This window comes from Symsagittifera roscoffensis, chromosome 2 (assembly GCF_963678635.1).
Source record: "Symsagittifera roscoffensis chromosome 2, txSymRosc1.1, whole genome shotgun sequence".
NCBI lineage: Eukaryota > Metazoa > Xenacoelomorpha > Acoela > Convolutidae > Symsagittifera > Symsagittifera roscoffensis.
The window spans coordinates 55,988,833-56,009,261 of NC_087063.1; the positions used below are offsets into that span (position 1 = coordinate 55,988,833).

A 20,429-nucleotide genomic window follows, 5' to 3' on the forward strand; every position below is an offset into this window, starting at 1 on the left:
GCTTATTGAGTGAGGGAACATATTCGCGAAGCCAACGAGACCAAATAGCGTTAGCATACGACTGCGCTCGCACAACCTTTTTTTGTGGTCGAAGTCCTCCCCATGTAAAAACCACGTAAAGCCTGTGGCATGTTTTCCAAACAAAAAATGGTTTGGGGTTAACGCTTCTAACTCAGGTGAATTAGCACTAATGGTGGGTTAAATTTCTAAGCAAACCTTTGTGTGCAAAAACGGTCGGAGCCATGCCATCCAACTCTTGATGCAGGCGAGTAATTGTTTTTCCGCACCAACGAAAACCGTGCCGTTATCCGACCAGATGGTGCTTGGTGTACCACTACACGCAAAGAACCGTTCAATGCCAATGACACAAGAACTAGTGTCCAGAGATGGTACAATCTCAAGGTGTACAGCCCGGGTGGTGAGGCAAGTGAAAAGAAATCCCCATCTTTTTTGAGTGCTTTTGCAAACCGGATTGTAAAGCGGACCAAAATAATCCACATCCATATGGTTAAAGTGTGGTTCCTTATATCCGTGATGTTTGATAGGTAAATCGGATATAATTGGCTGGATCGTGTTTGCTTTGAATTTACGGCATGTTACACATTGGTTTTTGATAGACCGAAGTAGCCGACGCATCCCCAGTATTGCATATTTCTTATTGAAAAGGGAGCGCATGTAATCTAATTCTTGATGAAAATGCTTATAGTGGAGGCTGCGGGCCAACAATCGAACTAGGGTATGTCGGGCTTTGAGTATTATTGGGTGCTTAGTATCAAATTCGGTATTCACTAGGCGAACGATCCGTCTGGTGGAACGAATGATACCAGCGGGGCCGATAAATTGAGAGTATATGGCAAATTACCTACTTTTAAAATAGGTTTGCCATTGGTGAGTGTTTTCATCTCGACTGTGAAAGATTCCATCAGAGCAAGATGAATTAGATTGTTTTCTGCAATATCAATTTCAGTGGGGTCGGTGATCCGTAAGTCCTTACCGCGAAAATGTTTATGTGAAGGCAGCATCCTCAACATGAGGGCGACAACTCTTTTATATCTCGTAAAGAAACTAAACCTGTTCCCAATTGAACCCGTGTTCGGGATATTTGTTGGATGTGACATCGGATAGGAAGGATGATGATGTCAGCAAGCAATTATCAACATCACAAAAAGTACCCTTCAAACGAATTTCATCGGGTATAAACGGCCAATGAGTAGTCCTAAGTATGCTCAGATGAATAACCCAGCTATTATCCTTGTGGACTTCCGAAGAAATCCCCGCGTTCCGGTATCAGCTGGATTATTGCCGCTCAGAACATGGTGCCACTCATCAATAGTGGTCGATTCGAAGATTTTGCCGATACGGTGAGCGAAGAATATAGTTAATTTGTTACTGGAGTTTAGCCAATGCAAAACTGTAGTAATATCTGACAACATGTAGACATGATTAATGCTGACAGTAAGGGCTGTCAGTATATCATCTTTCAGTCGTGTGGCGAGCAGAGCAGCTTGAAGCTCTAGCTTCGGTAGAGATAGCGCTTTCATGGGTGCAACGCAAGCTTTACCAAAGATGGAAGACATTTGAGTTTTGTGCGGAATCACGGCTTATTGTAATTGCATGGGTAACGTTCTCGAACGATTACAAGTAATCTTTATGTAATAACTTCCGTTCACGACTGATGCGGTCTCAGGGTATCTGGACATTTTATCAGTTGCTGTTTTTCGCAACGCCCGCGCAAATTGGCGCATGTAGGCGAATCCCGTGCGCCGAATATAGGGCGAGTGTAGTGGTGAACTAACAGCTCGGAAGTGGTCTCCTCCCGCCACAAAGAACGGAGCGAATTTTGACCGCTGGCGAGGACTCCTGCTTGGAGGAACATACCCTATATATCCGCGGAGACGGCGTACTTTGTTGACGGACTCTCCAAAAATTAAATATTGGAGTAGGTCTGCTGGACCCACCGATAAGGACTTATTTAAGTGAAACTTAGAAGTGAAGCTTAGAAGCCCCATTAAGGACTCGGCGCACCTTACCCAGCTTGTTTGGATCTACGACGGGATGGTGCGGAAGCTACCACTCGCGATCGGAACGCTTACGTAGATCATTCGGTTCGACAGTAATGACATAGCGTTTCCTAATGTCCGTTCTAATTGTGTCTGCATATCTTTCGCGCAGTTCAGGGTCCTTACTTAACCTTCTCTCCAATTTTTTAAACGAGTAATAATTTTTTTAGAGACTGACATAGTATCAATCCAAAGCATAGGCACAAGGTATCTTTCGCCATTGTGAACGGTTTCAGAGTTAAGGATATACAAAGCTTGTTTATCTGCGGCGGAACGGGCATCGACTTGTTTGAAAGCTCCATAAGATCCCAACTCGTACTAGGAGTTTATCTGCTCAGTCGAAGAGGAATCTTCAACAACACACTTGAAACACGAAGAAGTAGAACCAACGGACGGCGGCAACGGACCAATTATGACCCAACCTATCGGTAGGCGAACAGTACACGGTGAGAAATTATCATCTCCAAATATGAACTCAATGGGTCCAAGGGCGTGGTAGTAGTCTTGTCCTATAACAACTTCAACGTCCTCATTAGTATATTGAGTGGTTTTGGTAGGTGCTAATTGTGTTTATTTATTCTGCAAATCAGCAACATTGATTAATTCGAAACCAATCCGAATATTGTCTTTGACATATGCACACAAAAAGAATACGAAATCACTATTATTCTGCTTGGAGGAAACTGTAAACTTGACCCTCTGAGTCTCAACAACAGCAGTTGAATTGAAACCATTAATTGAGAAATTAACGGGCCACCTACTAAGCCGAGATTATTGACGAGTGACGAAGACACCAAAGAGTGAGTTGATGCACTATCACAAAGAACGAACGTCACGAGACTGGTTACATCCGAGGACTTACCAATTGTTGCAATTGGCAACAACCCTGTAGACGATTCAATGTCATGTACATCACTAACAGCGGCGTGGGTGGGAGTGCTTGTATTCTCCTTGGACTTGTTTGTTCCAGCCTTATTTTTTCGAGCATTATCGAGGCAAGCGAAGCAAAGCTTCTGTTCAGCTACGTATTTTGTTCACTGAGTAGCATTCTTTTCTTGAAAAAAGGACAGATCCACCATGCATGACTACCTTTACAAAAACGCATTGGGAAACTTAAACTGATCCTGTCCTTTACTAGTTACCTTGCTATTGGCTGCAAAAACTTTGGTTGTTTTTGGCTCAACTGTTCCAGGTTTTTTGCCTGAGACTTAAATACACGTAATCTCTCATGCCCCTCGGCCTTTTCTTTCAACCAGTTCCTAGAATTTAAGAGTGTTGGGCGCTGCCAATTATGCCTGACAGTATGCATTGACCAAGCTTCCTTGAGGTTAGGCGGAAGTTTACTAACAGCTTGGCTTAACAGTTTCACACTATTTAGATCATATTTAAATGACAATGATTTGAAAACTGCTACGAGGTCAGATTTTGCAGAGGAGAAACTAATGACATTTTCCGAATTGTGCATCTTAAGTGGAAGAAAAGTTTTGAGCTTATCAAGATGCGCACCAACAATAGCGTGTTGTTGCCCAAATTTCCGTTGCAACTCTAGCAGTGCATCCTTGTACACGACGCCGCGGTTGCGGTTTTTGCTTTGCCTGTGACGAGTGTTTTTAAGTACTGATGTTGTCAGTTTCGTAACATCAGTGAGAACAGCGGAACCAACGGTGGAATTAAACTGACCAAAAAATTCGTGCCAATTTAACGGGTTGCCATCAAACTGGGCTAACTTTCATTCAGGAAGATGGTCTTTGCGGCTATGCATTATTAATTCAGCTAAATCACAAGCGGAGGGAGGTCAATCCGATGAACAACCTTGATTCGGATTAACAGAAGACGGTACGTAGTCTTCGTTGACTGGCTGATAACCAGTATTACTATTATTGAGAAAACGCGGAAATTGCTGAGAATGAACTGGCGGAGTATTAAAATATGCAGTCCCACCACTAGTAAACGGAGCGGCGGTGTTACGCGGTGGGACAACAGTTGTCACATTAGAAAATAAAGTTTCCAGCATCACGAAACTGAACAGGCGTGACTATTGGAGTTGTAGCGACAATTGTCAAAAGTTTGCATCACTTGTATGGTAATCGTTGTTATGAGGTGACACAGTATGCGGTACAAAGGGAACACTACGTTGCATCTGGACTGGCGCCGCATGGCAATGAGGTGCCGAAAGAAAAACCGGATGTGGGTTTACTCCAAAGGATGAGAAGTCAGCACCAGCGAAAGCTGGTGACAAAGAAACAAAACCAGTAGCGCATTGTGCCGGTAACATTAGGACAGGCAATGATTCGGGTTGCCAGATGGCAAAACTACCATTAGTTATGTTTGAACTCATGGTCTGTAAGGAACAGAAGGTGGTGGTGGTAACATGTGTGCACTAGCATGGATAATGTTAACTGGGATCGAAGCAGATGGAACAGAAGCTTGCAATGGCAAAAGGCTTGCACTACCAAACTGAGGCATTTGCCACTGTCCATGACTATGGATTCCAGGTTCACTCAATGCTGTGAGCTCATGGTTATGACTATTACTCGTGTTAATTGCATGAACAAGGTTGGCGGAATTCGTCGGTTCTGACGAAACTGTTCAGTAGTGGAGGCCAGCAAACCTAGCGCACGAGCACTCTCAGAAGGTGTATGTGAGCTAACAGAGTCTACCCAAGCAATAGTTTGACCTATTGCAATTTTTGAAATGAGCTGACTTACTCTCGTCCAATCACTTTTCGCTACCTTCTCGCTAAAGTCCGACGAATTATTATCAATTTCAAAGCCGCTTTCATTTCCATTTCAAATTGTTGCTTTTTATGAAGTTCAGCCAATTGCTCTAGTTTCAGCTGACTTTGTTCAAACTTAAGCTCTTCAAGCCTTATAGATACTTGATACTGTCTTTCCAGCTTCTGTTGCTGCCTGGTTTTGTAAAACAATTATCTTTGCCGCGCTTCTGGGACAGAGCGGAAAACTTCTGAAGCGCTTGATTCAAGGAACTAGCTCCTAGAATGAATACCATACACTCAAGGGACCTATGCCACAGATACGTTCGCTGAAGTACCAATGGGGTTGGCAAATTAAGTAGGTCGGTTGAACTCCAACAACACACAGGGAGTAAACCTGATGATAAAAGAACTCAACTTAACCCATTTAATATCACCGTACCTGACCACCTAACATTACTGCCACGCAACGAAGTCAATAATCGGTTGGACAAAAACGGCTTTGATACACTTGAAACGATTTGGCTTTCAGTTTCACCGAAGGTGGGTGGGCGATCAGGCAAATTGGTCAAGTTCCAACAACACACACGGAAGAAACCTGAGGTTGAAAAAACTCAACTTGTTTTGCCTAATATTTTGCTACAGGACCACTTAACATAAGGTTGGTGTCATCTTACAGCACTGTTTCGCAGAATTCTGGGAATGTTTTGAGAATTTTTTAAACAATTTTTTTAAACGTTTTTCACAAAAATTTGAGGAAAATATGATCACCGGGTTCGAGTCATAAACCAATCTAAAAAACTAGTCCAGTACCTCTTGTCTATGTTCCAATTTCATAGATTAATACACCGTTCAATTATATCCAAAAATTTTGGAATCGAGATAAAGTTATCAAGCAGTTTTTTTAAGTACCAATTGTTAGATATTTCAGTTCAACGGAACTGTCCAAAAGTTTTGGGTAGTGAGAAAAATTACCGGGTGCTAGCTTGCGGGAAAAATTTAAGCGTATAGTATATCGTATAAAATTTTATAGGACAAATAGAAAGTTTCAAAATTAGCCGGGTCTTACAGTTTATGTAGAATTAGGAAAATGGCGGCACCGGTTTTGGGTCTACAAACAATCGGCCAGACGCAGAGAAGTTGTTCGATGATTGTTTTATATCTTCTACAAAACGTCTGTAGCCGGCCTGCGCTTGACAACTGAATCGACACCAATCAGTTCTGTGGGTTACAGGCTGGCACGAAAATGAAATCATCGTGGAAGAAAGAATCGAACTATGAAGAATCGCTTTCTGTCGCTGCACTATTATCTGCGTTTTTCGAAAGAACGGCGCGAAATTCAGGTTATGGGAATAAAGATAAACGATCGGACCCTTGTGTTGCTGTGGGCACTGTGGGCACTGTCGGGCCGACCACTTGTCGGGAAACTGTCCGAGAAACTCTCGAAAGGGAATTATCAACGTGGTCCCTAGTCTTGAAAAGAAAAAAGTCGTGAAGAGAAAGACCTCGATATCCCTTCTGTCCCTAATTCTGTCCCAATCTCCGTAAGTTGGTAAAAACTATAAGGTCGAATGCTCGAATTATTCAGAGCATTCATCGGCAAAACTATCTGAAACTCAATATTTCATCAGAATTTCGTTGAAGCATAACATCATATAACATCAAAAAACTGCACCGATTATAAACTATTTCGAGGCAAGCTAGTCACAAGAACCGGTAATGTCCTTGATAACAAATGCTTTTTTAACACTCAACTAAAAAAAACAGTAAAAACGGTCTAATTGGGCTTTACCCGCACCGAGCGCCCATGGATTTAATCGATTGTAATGGATTCCCGAGACAAGAATAATCGAATATAATCCATTACGGATGTAAAATTCAGACCACGAAATCGATTGTATAGCCATTATAATTGATTCATTTTGAACAAATATAATCCATTATAAACCATTGTAATCCATTATAATCGATTAGAATCCATTATTTTTGTCACTGAAACCGATTATTGAATTACTATATGAATTACAAAAAGTTGAGACAAAAAATTTATAAATGTAACATTTTATGAAACATAACACGTAGCAACTACACTAAACAGGAAATGAGATAATTTTGAACAAAATTGTAAATTTCATGATTAACCCTCAAAAAAATCCATTATTATCGATTATAATCGATTATAATGGGTTTTATTGGGATAAAAAAATAAGGATTATAGTCCATTTTTAATGGATTATAATCGATTACTTTGTCATTTTATAGATGCTGACCAAATTATGACAATACAATCGATTATGATCCATGGGCGCTCGATGCGGGTAGCCTCTCGGTTCTACATGTTTTAAGGTCTGCGTATGGGGGGTTTTGAACTCGAAAATCTGAATATAGTACATTTGGAATACGACAGTCGGCCAACTGTGCTTGTTTGTAGTTACATTTTGGTCCGATCATATTCAAGCTTGTGTTTGGCGTATATGCATTAATACTCTCGTTTACATTTACATTGAAATAACGAGAATTACTCGGGCCCGTTACACGCTCGAAATACGAGACTAAATCTCAAAAGTTTCAAATCAGTTTTTCTCAAGACTGGGACAATTAATTAAAATTTTTTAGTTTCATTCGACCCACGACTAAAAAAGCTAGAATATGATATATCACTTAACTCATTCCGATCATTGTTTGTGGTACTTGGCGAGGAAAAAAATAAAGAACAAAACTAAAACACACCCGGATACAAAGCTCCTCCCCATTTTCACTGGTCGGAACAAAATGCACGCCACAAAAAAAAGAATAAACTAAAAAGAGTCAATATAGGAAGAGGGAAAGCACATTTCCCATACTATAACCTACCTCGGGTTGCCCTCTTTGCTGATCGTGGCTGTGCTGACAGTCAGGCTGCTGCGAAACATGGCTGCCAAGCAAACCAACCCAGGGCACAGAGGATCTTCAGTGGGTAATTCATCGAGCGCCGCCAACATGCGAACGGTTAATATTTTTTGACTGTTGAAACTTTGATTCGATTCTTGAAATTAACTTCCAACTAATTTTTGATTGAAATTGTGAAATTTTTCAAAAAAGATCCACAATTTCGCCACTATATGTAATTTAAAACCATTTTTTGAGAACATAAGAAAACCCTAAATGAAAAAATTCAGTTAACATATTTTCATTTCCAAGTGAAGATGGTCCTTGAATTTTCAAAGTTCACTTCAGAAAAAAAAAACGGTTTTAAAAATCAACAAAAGTCAGCGGCAAGATCCACAAAAAATTCAAGTGTCCCAAAAAACGCAACTCAGTTTATGGTCAGGGTAACGAACCACACTTCATTAAGCTTTGTAACAAAGTCCAGCATAAAAAGATACACATTTCCTGTAGAAAATAATGACATTCTTTATTCGCACAGATGGAACAATAATGAAAGACTACTTTTTTCATTTATAATTCCTATCTTGTCCAAAAAATTCAGATTGCCCTTTTAAGACAGACATAACATTCAAGACTGCTCCTTGATATTAGTTTCAATGAATCTTTCAAAAATATTTTTCAACTTGCATCATATGAAAAACTTCTGATTGCCAAAAAACATTCTGTAATTTTTTTAAAACTAAAACCTGAATTTTTAAAATATTTCAAGGGCCACTTCACGAAAATGGAAGGAACTATATATCGTAAAAGGTTTTAACTTCCGATCAGTTTTAGGAACTTCAAAAAAAACTTGTCAAGTTCACGTTTGTTATCACATCAAAATCCTATTAATTTTGATGGGAACTCCATAGAAACAAAAACAAAAATTCTTCTCGACCGTTTTTTTGTCCTTTTTTTTGACTAAGTATTAAATTTTGAAAAAGACCTAATTAGAGACCTAATTTTCATTTCATTTGTCCTCCAATTAAGACAGTATACTTAGGCTTCTATAATTTTTGTACGAAAAAACTTTCCAGAAAGGTTGGACAATTTTTTGAATTCTGAACTTTAATCATTGTGGCTAGAACATTATATGCTACTTGTGCAGAAATTGGATTTCATTGTTGAAGGTAGATTTTTTGGGTTGCCCCATTTATTTATTAAATAACGGGCCGCACTATTTTGGTTTTTTTTGTAATTAACGGCATGAAAACCAGAAAAACCTAGGACTAGGTTCAAGTTCACTATAGAACTCATGGAAAAATGCTGGCGTAGTTTTATATTAAAATATCGCAATTTTCATGAATGAACCAACGTATGGTTGCCCATTTGTTTATGTCTATGGTGCCCACTCTATTGTCCAACAGAGGGACAATTACTGATAATGCAAAAAAATTGACCGGATGACGCCGGAAACATGCCTGGTGGCGGATGAAGAACTGTTCATAAAGCTGTCTAAGAGACGTCAAACTTTTCAGAAATACGAAACATTGTTATTGAACGTTCTAATTCTATGGCTAGCAAAAAATTCAACACAGAGGCGAATGGGAGCTTTGCTACAACGAAAGCGTAGCATAGTAGGCTACCAAAATATAAAAAATATCAAAATAAAGAACTGGAAAAACACTTGCAAAATTCACTGATTTCTTTTTCAGAAAAATAGAGAAGAAATACAAGCATTTTGTCTTTTTTGATTTGTTTTTTTTTCTATATGAATAAATTTTTTACTGTCAAAGCTATTGCAATTTACATGCTGTGGGAATACAACCGACAGACTCTCTTCAACTGACAAACTAATAAAGATAACTTGGAATGATATGGAATAACTATAGCGTATTCTGTAATCTTTCATCAGAAAACAACAGAGTGGTTCTCTCAATCTTTAAACATTTGTTGTTAACACGGTCGACAGGTACCGACCTTGACACATTCAAAATTCAGTCATTCAATTTTCACTCACTAACTAACGCTATGACCTTCTAGCATAGAATCATAAACTTCATTGGGGGCGGCCCTCCTGCCGTAGCACACTTCTCCTCTTTCAAATGGAATTTCTGATCAACCAGAAAGTATGGTTTCAAGAACAAAGTTTATCCATGAGTTTTTAAAGTCTCAGTTTACTTTTTCAATTAGTTCTTTTTCTTCTGAGACTCCATTCTGCCACCCTTCTTAAATACTCTCATTGTTCTTCTTGCTGACGGGGATGACAAGAGCTCCTCCGCTGAGACGAGAATCGTTGCCCCACCGGAAAATCCCGGAGATTACGCCACCGATACTTCTTTCACCACATGTCGGATAGGACTGCCGGAAAACTGTGTCTGCTTCTTACTGAAAGCTCGTGAGGATGATGACTCACTGTCATCTTGATCTGCTGTGGTGTCTGGTGTACTTTTCTATGGGCTGTCCACTGATTTGTTCGGACTTGAGTCCGGTTTTGACTTGCAAGACTGCGGTATGATATTCGAGTCTAGTACTAGGTCATCCTCCGAGGAAACTGGTACTAGTCCGGCTGCGTCTGTAACAATTTCCGCATCAGGTTGAATCGTCGCTCACCTTGTCTTGTTGGTCCGGCTGTTGTCTATTTTGACTGAGTTAGTTTGACTGGAACTAATTTAGAACTGGTCAGTTGGTCGATTGGAGATGAACTTGCAACTGATGGGTTGATGATCCCACTGGAACTTGAAGAAGACCTGGTTAGGGCTAATATTGGGACTACGGGTTGGGGCGTCTGGCTTGGAGTGCTGACTCTGGTTATGTTAGGGACAATCTTCCGAAGTTTTTCCCCGGACTGGGACCGCCGAGGCTGATAACTTTGACGACGCTGTTAGTTGTCTAGGTTGGGCTTGTACCTTCGAAATTGTTGGCTCGTCCGAAGATGATGAGTTCGAGATTCTGCTTTGTGTCTTTGCCCCTTTCCCGGTTATTGTCTTGCTGGAACCTTGGCTACCTGAAACTTGAGGATTATTAACCTTAATTATATGCCACTTTTTCTAACAACTTTCCACAGTTCTGTAGTATATGTTCAAGGAGTGATTTTGACGATCTTATCCATATAATGTTTAAATAGTTGTTTCCTCGATTTGCGATTCGCCCTTTCCCGTATACTCCAACGGATTGTGATTTAGATAAGTGTAATGACACAAGTTTACTTTAGACTTGGAAATTGACAAGTCTGTTGTGTCTGGTCTGAATCTGAGAGTTCCCACTGTTAAACTATTTCTAAGTGAAGCCGCTAGTAGCTGGTTTCTGTCTGTTAAAGTGCGAAGTGCTCGGCAGCACCCTTCGTGTGACAGCATCTCTTTCCACACCATCCATCCATTGGTCGATTTAGCTAGCTGTTCGAGGGATCTATAGTATGGTGTGTCTGCAACTGATGTGCTATCCAGTTTGAACTTAGGCGACACATATTTCAGCCTTTCCTCACAACTTTGATGCGTGGTCTGCCGTCGCATGTCTCCCTTCTGCTTCTGCTGTCAGGAGGTCTCTTTTCAGATGTTGCTCGTGTAAAAGTAGTTTGGAATTAAGTTTGTCGGTCGTTAATGACCATTAATTATTTGGTTTTCTGCCAAAACGTTACTCAAAGGGGGTTATGCCTGTAATTGAGTATTTTGTTTTCGAACATCTTCAATTATCCTTTTTAAAGACGACTGAATATGGGGTGGGTTATCTTCTAACTATAAAGCTCCCAAATTCTTTGTAATGATCTGTTTTGTCGGCTCTACCAATCCGCATCGATCAGAAAATGTGATTTTTTCCTTTCGATTTGCAATATTGATTTACAGCCTTTTTCTTCAAACCGGAACATTGGTCCGTTCTAATTGCCGCTGGAACACTATGTGTAAAAGTATAATTATCTAAGAGTTTTAAAACTTTGTTGGCTTCAGTTGTTTTGGTAAGCATTGCTGTTGGATATTTCGATCAACGGTCGTTAGCTACTAAAATGTAGATTTGATTTCCTGAACCATCTGACAAAGGACAGCGTGGTCTAATTGAAGCCCCTCATTAGAAACGCTTAAAAAGCAAGAGATTAGCCCATTTTGAGAGGTCTCATCGGCTTTAAATTCTTACCTAAATTGGTGCAATTTTTGCAGTTCTTACATAGGTTTACGATGCCTCTGTGAAACCTCGGCCACATAAAAAATACTGGGCTGGGTCCACCATCGCCTACTGATCTGGATGGAAACAATGTAAAGAGGTCAACACTGCTCGTTGAAGGCAACGTGGAATTGCAGTTCTAACATGAGCAATGTTGCAGCCGTCAATCACCGCTGCTGAGTCCAAGAAGGTCTTAATATAAGGGTTTTTTTTATCGCTGTTTTCATTTGTCTAAGCGTCGCATCTTCATCTGTTAGCTCGCTGAAATTGTCTGAATCTAATATAACTGATAAGATCCATCTAATAGACTTAATATAATCAACAAGCTTAGCTCTGGTCAATTGCTTCTTTCGGAAGTTTGCAATTATGGTGGCGTACTTGGTTGGACTTAATTCGCCTGTTTCAGCTGAAAATATTCTTCTCGGTCTTATCGTTTTTGCCTTCGATTAGGTCTGGATTGACCGAGCAAAATTCTGTGTATCGGCGCAATTTCAATCAGATGTCTTCAAAAATTTTTGTTTATTTTTGGTTCTCACGATACATTCGAAATATCTAAAATTGAACAAATTTTTTAAGTCGATGAACCGCTATTGACAGAGTGATATTGACAGTTTGAAACAGTTGATTTTGTTATAAAACAGATAGGTACAGGGGGTGACTGAGTTATGTTACAGAGTTTATAAGAACACTGGGATTTCTTCCAGTAAGTTGAATACGGTTACTCGTGCATAAAACAAGTGCGCCCTCTCGCGGAGATTATCCAATATGTATTTCACTGGACTCTGATTGGTTCAATTCTGTGCTTGAATTTGTTGCGCCCTCTTGCGGAGTGCATCAATATTATAGTTAGCTAGGCTGTGATTGATTGAATTCTGAGCTTAAATTCAGTACTCGATTTTGATTGGCTTAGGTTCGTGCATAAATTAATTCTGATTGGTTAATACATCCGGATAAGATTCCATCTCCCTCTTGTGGTTTGATGCTGCTTGAATGTTCAAAGCCCCGATTGTGATTTAAGAAAAATGATATACTCTTACTTAAAAAATTATTGGATTTATTGGTCTGAATAGAACGGTCTATGTACAAGTTATCTTTTGTTTACGGGATTGGCTTAGATACATCTCGTTTAAGATCGAGGTTAGGTATATAATCACACTATTTGTTGTAAAACTTATAGATCGTTGAGCAGGCGGAAAAAAATTTGGATTGATTTCATTACGAACTGTTCATCGAAACTTTTTGGTTGGGGGCTTTGTAGTTGGGTGACCGGAAGGAAGTAATCTGTCTGCCCATTTGTCAGGCGTGACTGATATAATTTTTTCTTCTATTTGTCTGAAAAGCTGATAGAAATGCTCTATGGTCGATAAGGACCTCAAACTTGTTCCCAAAATAATAAATTCGGAAATGTTCGCATGAACACTGTATGTCTAGTAACTCTACTTCATTAGTGATAAGCTTCCTTTTCTGGATATTTAAAAATCTAGAAGTCAATGAGATCAGAACCCAAGAACCGTCTCGTGATGATTTTTGTTCTAAAGCCGAACATACCCCACTATGACTTGCGTCGCACTTCACTCTGGGTTTTCTTTTTTATCTGAATGATACATTTTTGTAATGTTCGATACTAGCTTGAGGTTGTAATCGAATGCCTTTTGTTGATCAATTCCCCAGATAAAATTCTATTTGTTATTCATTTTCAGCGAGGGTCTAAATTGCTCAGTCAGTAATTGAAGATTGGTTGGAAATTTCTGTAAATATTTGAGTTCTCCCATGAATGGACGAAGCTGTTTTAGAGCCTGCGAAGGTTTGAGTTGTAGAACTGTCTATACTCTTGAGAATTTAGGTTATTACCCGGATTTGCAAATATTGAAACCCAGCCACGATGTCTTGTATACAAAAACTTCACCTTTCGATAATATGAGAGCAAACATTCCCTTTCTAATTTATAGAAAAAATTTTCTAGAACTTTGTTGTAGTCTTCAACTGAGCCCTTCCAAACAATTAGTGATATTTGATATTTGGTTATGCCTTTGATATTTTGTAGCCCTGTTGTTAATTGCTTTTTGAAATTCCTTGGGCATATCTGTGAGGCCGTAAAATTTAGTTTTAAAACGATAGGTACCTGTTCATTCCCCGCATACAAAACTAAAATTGCAATGGCTACTGACAAGATCACTGAGTAAAAATTGACTAAACGAATTTTTTAGGTCAAGTGAGGTAAGCCAAACTTCTCCCGGGGTATCCGCTTTGATAGTTTGCGCAGAAAGGTCTAATTGTTCGAGAAGTTTTGGCATTTGTAAGAAACTGGGCGTTCAAGGGTTTTGAAGGTTTGGCATTTTTGAAAATCTGGGCGTTCATGGGTTTTGAAGGTTTGGCATTTTTGAAAATCTGGGCGTTCATGGGTTTTGCGTCCATGGCTGGTTCAAAAGAACCGTCCTTCTTGGCTGTAATTTTCATCGGTGCTTCAAAATGGTCGCTGGCGCGTTTGTTTAGCTTTACAATATGTCATTCTCTGATGAGTTTCTTGATTTTGGTACCCACTTTGTCCTAGATGTGTATTGGTATTCTCCGATTTTTCTCTTGAATGGGAACCAATGGATCTTTGTATACCTGGCAATGTACCCGATGATTCTTTGACCTGCCCTCTCTGGTGAAAACGTTCTTGACATTCTCCAATAAGTTTTTTCTCACGGATCAGTTTCATTCGACAAGAAAGAATTTTCGCATGCGAAAGTTGGTCTTGATTGGGTAGTTTGGACTCCCAGTGAGCTTTGCAGATCTAATTTCCAGGAGGCATCTGGTACAATTTATTGAGATAAAGAGTTTTTCTAGGTTGATATGCCAGCTCAGTGATGAGATGTCTGCGAATAACGGGCCAAATAGATTGATTGTTCTTCTGTTGTAATCTAGACAGTGGGTGTCGATAGGAATTTCCGAGACCCACAGCATTCTTACGTTGGTGCCAGATTTGTCTAAAAAGTCTGCGGTTTTCGTTTTGATTAAAAAAAAGCGTGGCTGCCCGTGTCTTGAAAAAATGTTTTGCTGCCTTTTAAAGTGATCTACATGCATCTGGTTTTTCCAGTGGCTGGTTTGATGATTTCTAGTTTTTCGACTGAATTTTTAGGGTTTCCGATTTTTTGGGTGGGTTCACCCATTGGTGAAATCATCAAAACTGAATATTCTATTTCTTTGTGCATTGCGATAAAGTCGCATTCTTTTTCTGCTGTGACTTCACCACTTCTATGTTACTCCTGAAACTGCAGCATCTGGCGAAATGGCCTTTTTTTGTTGCAAATCTTAAACGTTGCGTTCTTTGCCGGACATGAGAGTTTGTGGTTACGAGAAAAAATCTTTCCTCGAAAAAAGTATAGTTTGCTTTTTCTTTATTGGTTTTGATTATGTCGATGATTGAATCTTCCTCTAGAGTTCTGTTCTCAGTTTATTTTAAATATTATCTTGTTCTTTCGCTGAACTGATAGAGTTTGTTCCTGTTTGATTTTAAACGAGTTATGATAGTTCTGGCTAGATTTAGACTTTGGATTAGATGGTCCTGAGTAAGGCCCATTTAATTCTGTAAAGTGGAGGCAAATACATAACTTTTCTCTTGAAGAATGGCGGGTTTGAGGGTTTCCTGAGTTGTTTTGCCTGGTCTAGAACAAATATCACATTGTATAACCTTAAACGTCATTTTTGTGATGAAGATATCACGTACAGCTTTCTTTTCTCAGTCAATAGTCCAACCACCTTGGGCTGCTTGGCACAATAATCTCAGAAAAAATGTCTCCGAGTTTTTGCGATTTGATGGTTGAGTTTTGTAAAGATTTATTCTTTCAATATTATAATTTTTGTTCTTTTTGAAAAGAGCTTCGCTGTAGCTGTAAAAAATCCCGAAATTTAGTAGTTGCAACATCTTTTCTTACCTTCTGATCCCAAAGAGAAGATTAAACGCGATTTGATTCAATAGTTCGCCTCGTGGAAACGTACAGAAAGTCCGAATTTTGATCCTTTTTTTTCTTCTTTCGCCATTGAGTTCCTTAGTTTTGAGGATTTCAGTTTGATCTATTGCAATATGATTAGCTCCTTCTGTTGGACTCTTCTGCAGCTTCTCCTTTTCTCTCTGGTTGTGGTGGGAGTCGTCAAAAAAACTTCTACTGGGTCACTCAGTCGAATTTTCACGTTGCAGTGTTCTCTTAGATTTACGGCTAAAAAAATTGTCCAATCCACCACTCCCAGGGGAATAAAGGCTCCGTTGTTGGTTTGGGACAGAACGCTGGTACCCCTACCAGATCAGTTCGGTCCTCGCCGACCAAAACTGCTGGCTGCGTCATGTGAGATTACAACCGACAGACTCTCTTAAACTGGCAAACTTACAAAGATATTTTGAACTGATATGAATTAACTATAAAGTATTCAGCAATCGTCTATCAGAAAACAAGAGAGCGACTCTCTCACTTTTTAACCAACCACTTGTTATCACTGTCGACAGGTACCGACCTTGACACATTCATTAATTCAGTCATTCAACTTTCACTCTTCAACTATAACTATGACCTTCTAACATATCATCATTAATTTCATAGGGGGCGAGCCACATATACCCAAAACTAATAATTAACTATTCTGCTCAAAGTTTGGAAAAAACCCTTGTTGTCGAAAAAGGCAACAAAAAGTAACAACTTTGCCGTCAAATTGTTGTGGTTTTTTATAAACGGCCACACAAATTATTTCAATCAAATCTAGAGTCTGCATTTAATCGTAACTCGCTTTTCTGAACCATTTGTAATTGACTGTTGCCATTTCAAATATCTTTCGATGTATCATTTAAATTGTGAAAAAACTTCAAAAATTATTCAATTCGTCTTTTGTTCTGACAATAAGTTTTCTACGTCATTTTTTCGATTAACCTCTATTCTTCCTGTTTACTCTTTTCCTCTGAATGAACAGCTGCATGGTAAATTCGTTTTCATAGAAAGCACCAAATATATATACACACACATACATATATGTATATCTATATATATATATATATATATATATATATATATATATATATATATATATATATATATTTGCATGGTGAAAGTTTTTACCAACAGCTATCAAAATGGAAAGAATTTGTTTTTATACTGAAACAGCTGCTCTGAGTGTTGTTGAAAAAATATAATTCAATTATATAAAACATTAGCCATTTTCCATGCAAATCATTCAGGGATGTTAATGGTTGCGCTTTATCCTCTATGGTGGGCAAAACAGGCAGTTCATTTATAAAAAGTTTTGAAAGCCATATTTAGACAGTAAAATTTGTCAACATTTTTATCCATTTTTCTAATATTCAGGCCACAAACTTATCACTATGAGCCAAGTAGTTTTGAAAACTACTTCCAGAAATATCTATAATGCGTTTAGGCGTTGTATAAGACTTACTTAATTAATTTTTATAGGGAATGTTTTATAATACAGTGAAAAATTATAACTGTTCGTAGGAGAACATTATGTGACCGATACTGTGGATAATGCCTTACAAAGACAAAAACGCATCATACTTAGGCAGGGGTTGGTCTAGGACAGGTACGGATCTAGGATTTTTTCGAGGGGGGGGGGGCGGATTTTCAAAAACTTTTCAAAATTTTGACCTTTTTTTTTTTTTAGGTCGACCAAATTGATTTTTCGAGCTCTCCCAAAGCACTGTTTTGCCCCTATTTTGACAAAATTTTCGGGCACTTTTTGGGCACTTTTTGAAAAATTTTGACAAAAAAATAGCGTTTTTTTTTGGCGCGCGCTCCCCCTCAAATTTTTCCCAAGGCGCCTTTAGAAAAATTTTAGGGTCGGTCGGCCAAAAACGGATTTCTGAAAAAGTATCAAAGGGGGGACCCTTTGGGTCGGCAGGGGGTCGAATCCCTGAGGGAAGGGCGTCCGCCCCAACCCGACCCCCCCCCCCCCCTAAATCCGCCCCTGATCTAGGATTTTCTCGATGGGGGGATTTTCAAAAAAATTTCAACAATTTTGACGAGTTTTTTTAGAGCGACCAAATTGATTTTCCGAGCTCTCCTAAAGCATAAAGCACTAAAAGGACGCTGTTTTGGCCATGTTTTCTGCGCCGCCGGCAAGTTTTTCAAAAAAAAAAACAATTCAATTGAAAAAAAAAAAACAATTTTGAAAATATTGACAAAAAAATTTTTGGCGCGCGTTCCCCCTGATTTTTAGTATATATTGACAAAGGAGGCCCCTTAGGAAAATTTTAGGGTCGGTCGGCCAAAAATTTTTTTTCTATAAAATTACCTAAGGGGACCCTTTGGGTCGGCAAGGGGTCGAATCCCTGAAAGCAAAAAGAGTCCGTCCACCCCACCACCGCCACGCCCCCGCCCCCTAAATTCGCCCCTGTACTATTTTTTGTTTGCTTCCAGACAGAGTATGTCGTAATTTTGAAAATTCGACGGAACGCTCAAATCTGTTCGGTTGAAAATGTTTCTGGTGGAATACATTCTGGGTTTTTATTTTCAAAAACAGAAACGCTCAAATGATTGCTTTTGGCCCTATAGCAGAAAAAAAACTAGTTAATCTTAGCCGCAGAAAAAACACCACGGTGATTGTTTTAGGTGAATGTGGCTCTTACACTTCATTGTGCTGTGTTCACCATCTTCTCCCTGGTCCAGTATGCCATCTTCTTCACGGCACGATCGGTTGTTGCATAATTTATATGATTTTTTTCAGTCTTTTGAGCTTTCCGCAGCCAAAAATTCAATTGATTTGCATTTAACTCTATTACTTTGTCAATGAATAGCAACTAAATGATTCTTCGTTATTGAAAAAAAATAGTTTTTTTTTGCTTTTCCAATAGCTTAATTTTGTAAAAAAAAAGAGAAAAATAATTGGGTTTAAATTTATAGCAAAATTTTTTGGGCAAACAAAAACAACGAACGCTGAAAAAAATCAACAACGAATGATTTCATCATTTTTGCGACAAGGGACGCGGTATTTAAATTTTCATAAAGTCTGTAAGAATGTTGGAACATGCGTAACTTGCAGATGTCCTACTTAATACCAAACTGTTGGCAATATCCTTTCGGTCAGCAAATCTGGATAAGTTATTTAATCTAAAACCACTAACTTTGACGTTTTAAATTAATTTTTACCCATTTCAGCGCGTAAAAATTATGTCAAAATATTAATTAGGCTAAAATACTGTTTTTTGACCGGTTAATCTGCTGAAGAGTCCCCTCCGGTTTTGTCAATAATTTGTAGCCGACTTTCAGAATAATGGAGTGCAGAAGTTCGAGATAGGACTGGCCCAGCTGGCAGGTTCAATTGGGGCTGCTGCCAAAACTCCTTGCTACCTGGCCATGGCTAAGATGAGAAAAGCCATGTTCAGATCGTTCACCGGACGCATATGCGGCCACTGATACGGCTGACCCGGTTGATCTAGAGAGTGCGTGTATGTCCAACACTGCTACGGAAACCGGAAATATCACTAAGTCTGAGGAGAGAACTGTGATTGGTGTAATTCTTTCCCTGATGTTGAACTAAAATCTTAACTCAAAACATTGGATATCCTTACAAAAATCGACTCACCCAATAGTTTTTTTTTCCACTCAGCCAGCAAGACGAGGTTAGGAATTCTAAAATTACCTTATGAATTTTATTTTAAAACAAAAAAGTCGAATGACTTCCATGCAACAAATTTTCCACATTCATGCGTTGCAAAACGGTAGCAGATTTATATTCATAAGCCATGATAAAGCACAAAATTTGAAATTAAAAGTTGATTTTTCATAACTTTCTTGACATATAGAAAAACCTAGTTGGTCTTGCAACTGTACAGGACCAGTGGCTCCACTGATCAAAATTTGTTGAGCAAAAAACTGCAGAAAGGGTACTCTCATGGGCGCACAGACAATTCGGTCAAGGGCAATTCAGCCAATTTGAATTTCAGGCAATTCAGCCAAAATAATACAGAAATTTCAGCCGGGGACAATTCAGCCTGTTTTACATAACACTAGATTCGAAAAAAAATCGGAACTGGAGTTAATTCTCGGTTTAAGGTCGCCGGTGGGCACTCTACGCGCCCGTCGCCGCTTCGCGGCGATAACCGCCTCTAAATTTTGTATAGAATCCTATTCTCTGTTGGCAAGCTCGCAACACGTTGGCGCGACTGCAGCGGTCACTATTATTGGCTGAATTGTCGGTTATCCCTTTTGATTGAGAGGCGGATACGTAACAACTTCACCGCCGCCCCCTGTTGCTGGATTAGGTGGCGGTTTTCCATAAAACTAGTCGACCTTTTTTAATTTGACCGAACTGATTTTCCGCCTTCTCCCCAGCAGTGAGAGATACTCTATTTCCTTATCATCCTTACCAACAACTCTGCAACTAAGGCAAAATTTTGACGAAAAGTGCCCAAATACATTTTTTTAGGTTACTAAAAAACTCTCCAAGAACTTTAATTTAGTACATTTTTTATTGCCACCTCATAAATAACTCTGAATTTTTAACCTTTGAAAATGGAGAAAAACCGGGTAATTGTTTTCAATAAAATCGGTGTCGACTGATCTTTTGTCTACAGAAGCCAACTTTTTGTGAGAAATTTGAAGCTGATTTTTGATTTCATACAACTTGGCGGTTGTCAACAGTAATTTGCGAGACGGGTTGATTTAAAT

At 39.1% G+C, this 20,429-nt stretch overlaps 1 protein-coding gene across 1 annotated transcript; it reads left to right on the forward strand.

The window, feature by feature from the left end:
• The first annotated feature begins 7,585 nt into the window (after nucleotides 1-7,585).
• Nucleotides 7,586-19,227, forward strand: LOC134838894 (uncharacterized). The gene is made up of 3 exons (XM_063854199.1): nucleotides 7,586-7,761; nucleotides 18,372-18,455; nucleotides 19,029-19,227. Exons 1-3 carry the CDS (start codon nucleotides 7,684-7,686, stop codon nucleotides 19,173-19,175), a joined length of 309 nt encoding a protein of 102 aa, XP_063710269.1. The 5' UTR covers nucleotides 7,586-7,683; the 3' UTR covers nucleotides 19,176-19,227.
• Nucleotides 19,228-20,429: the final 1,202 nt, after the last annotated feature.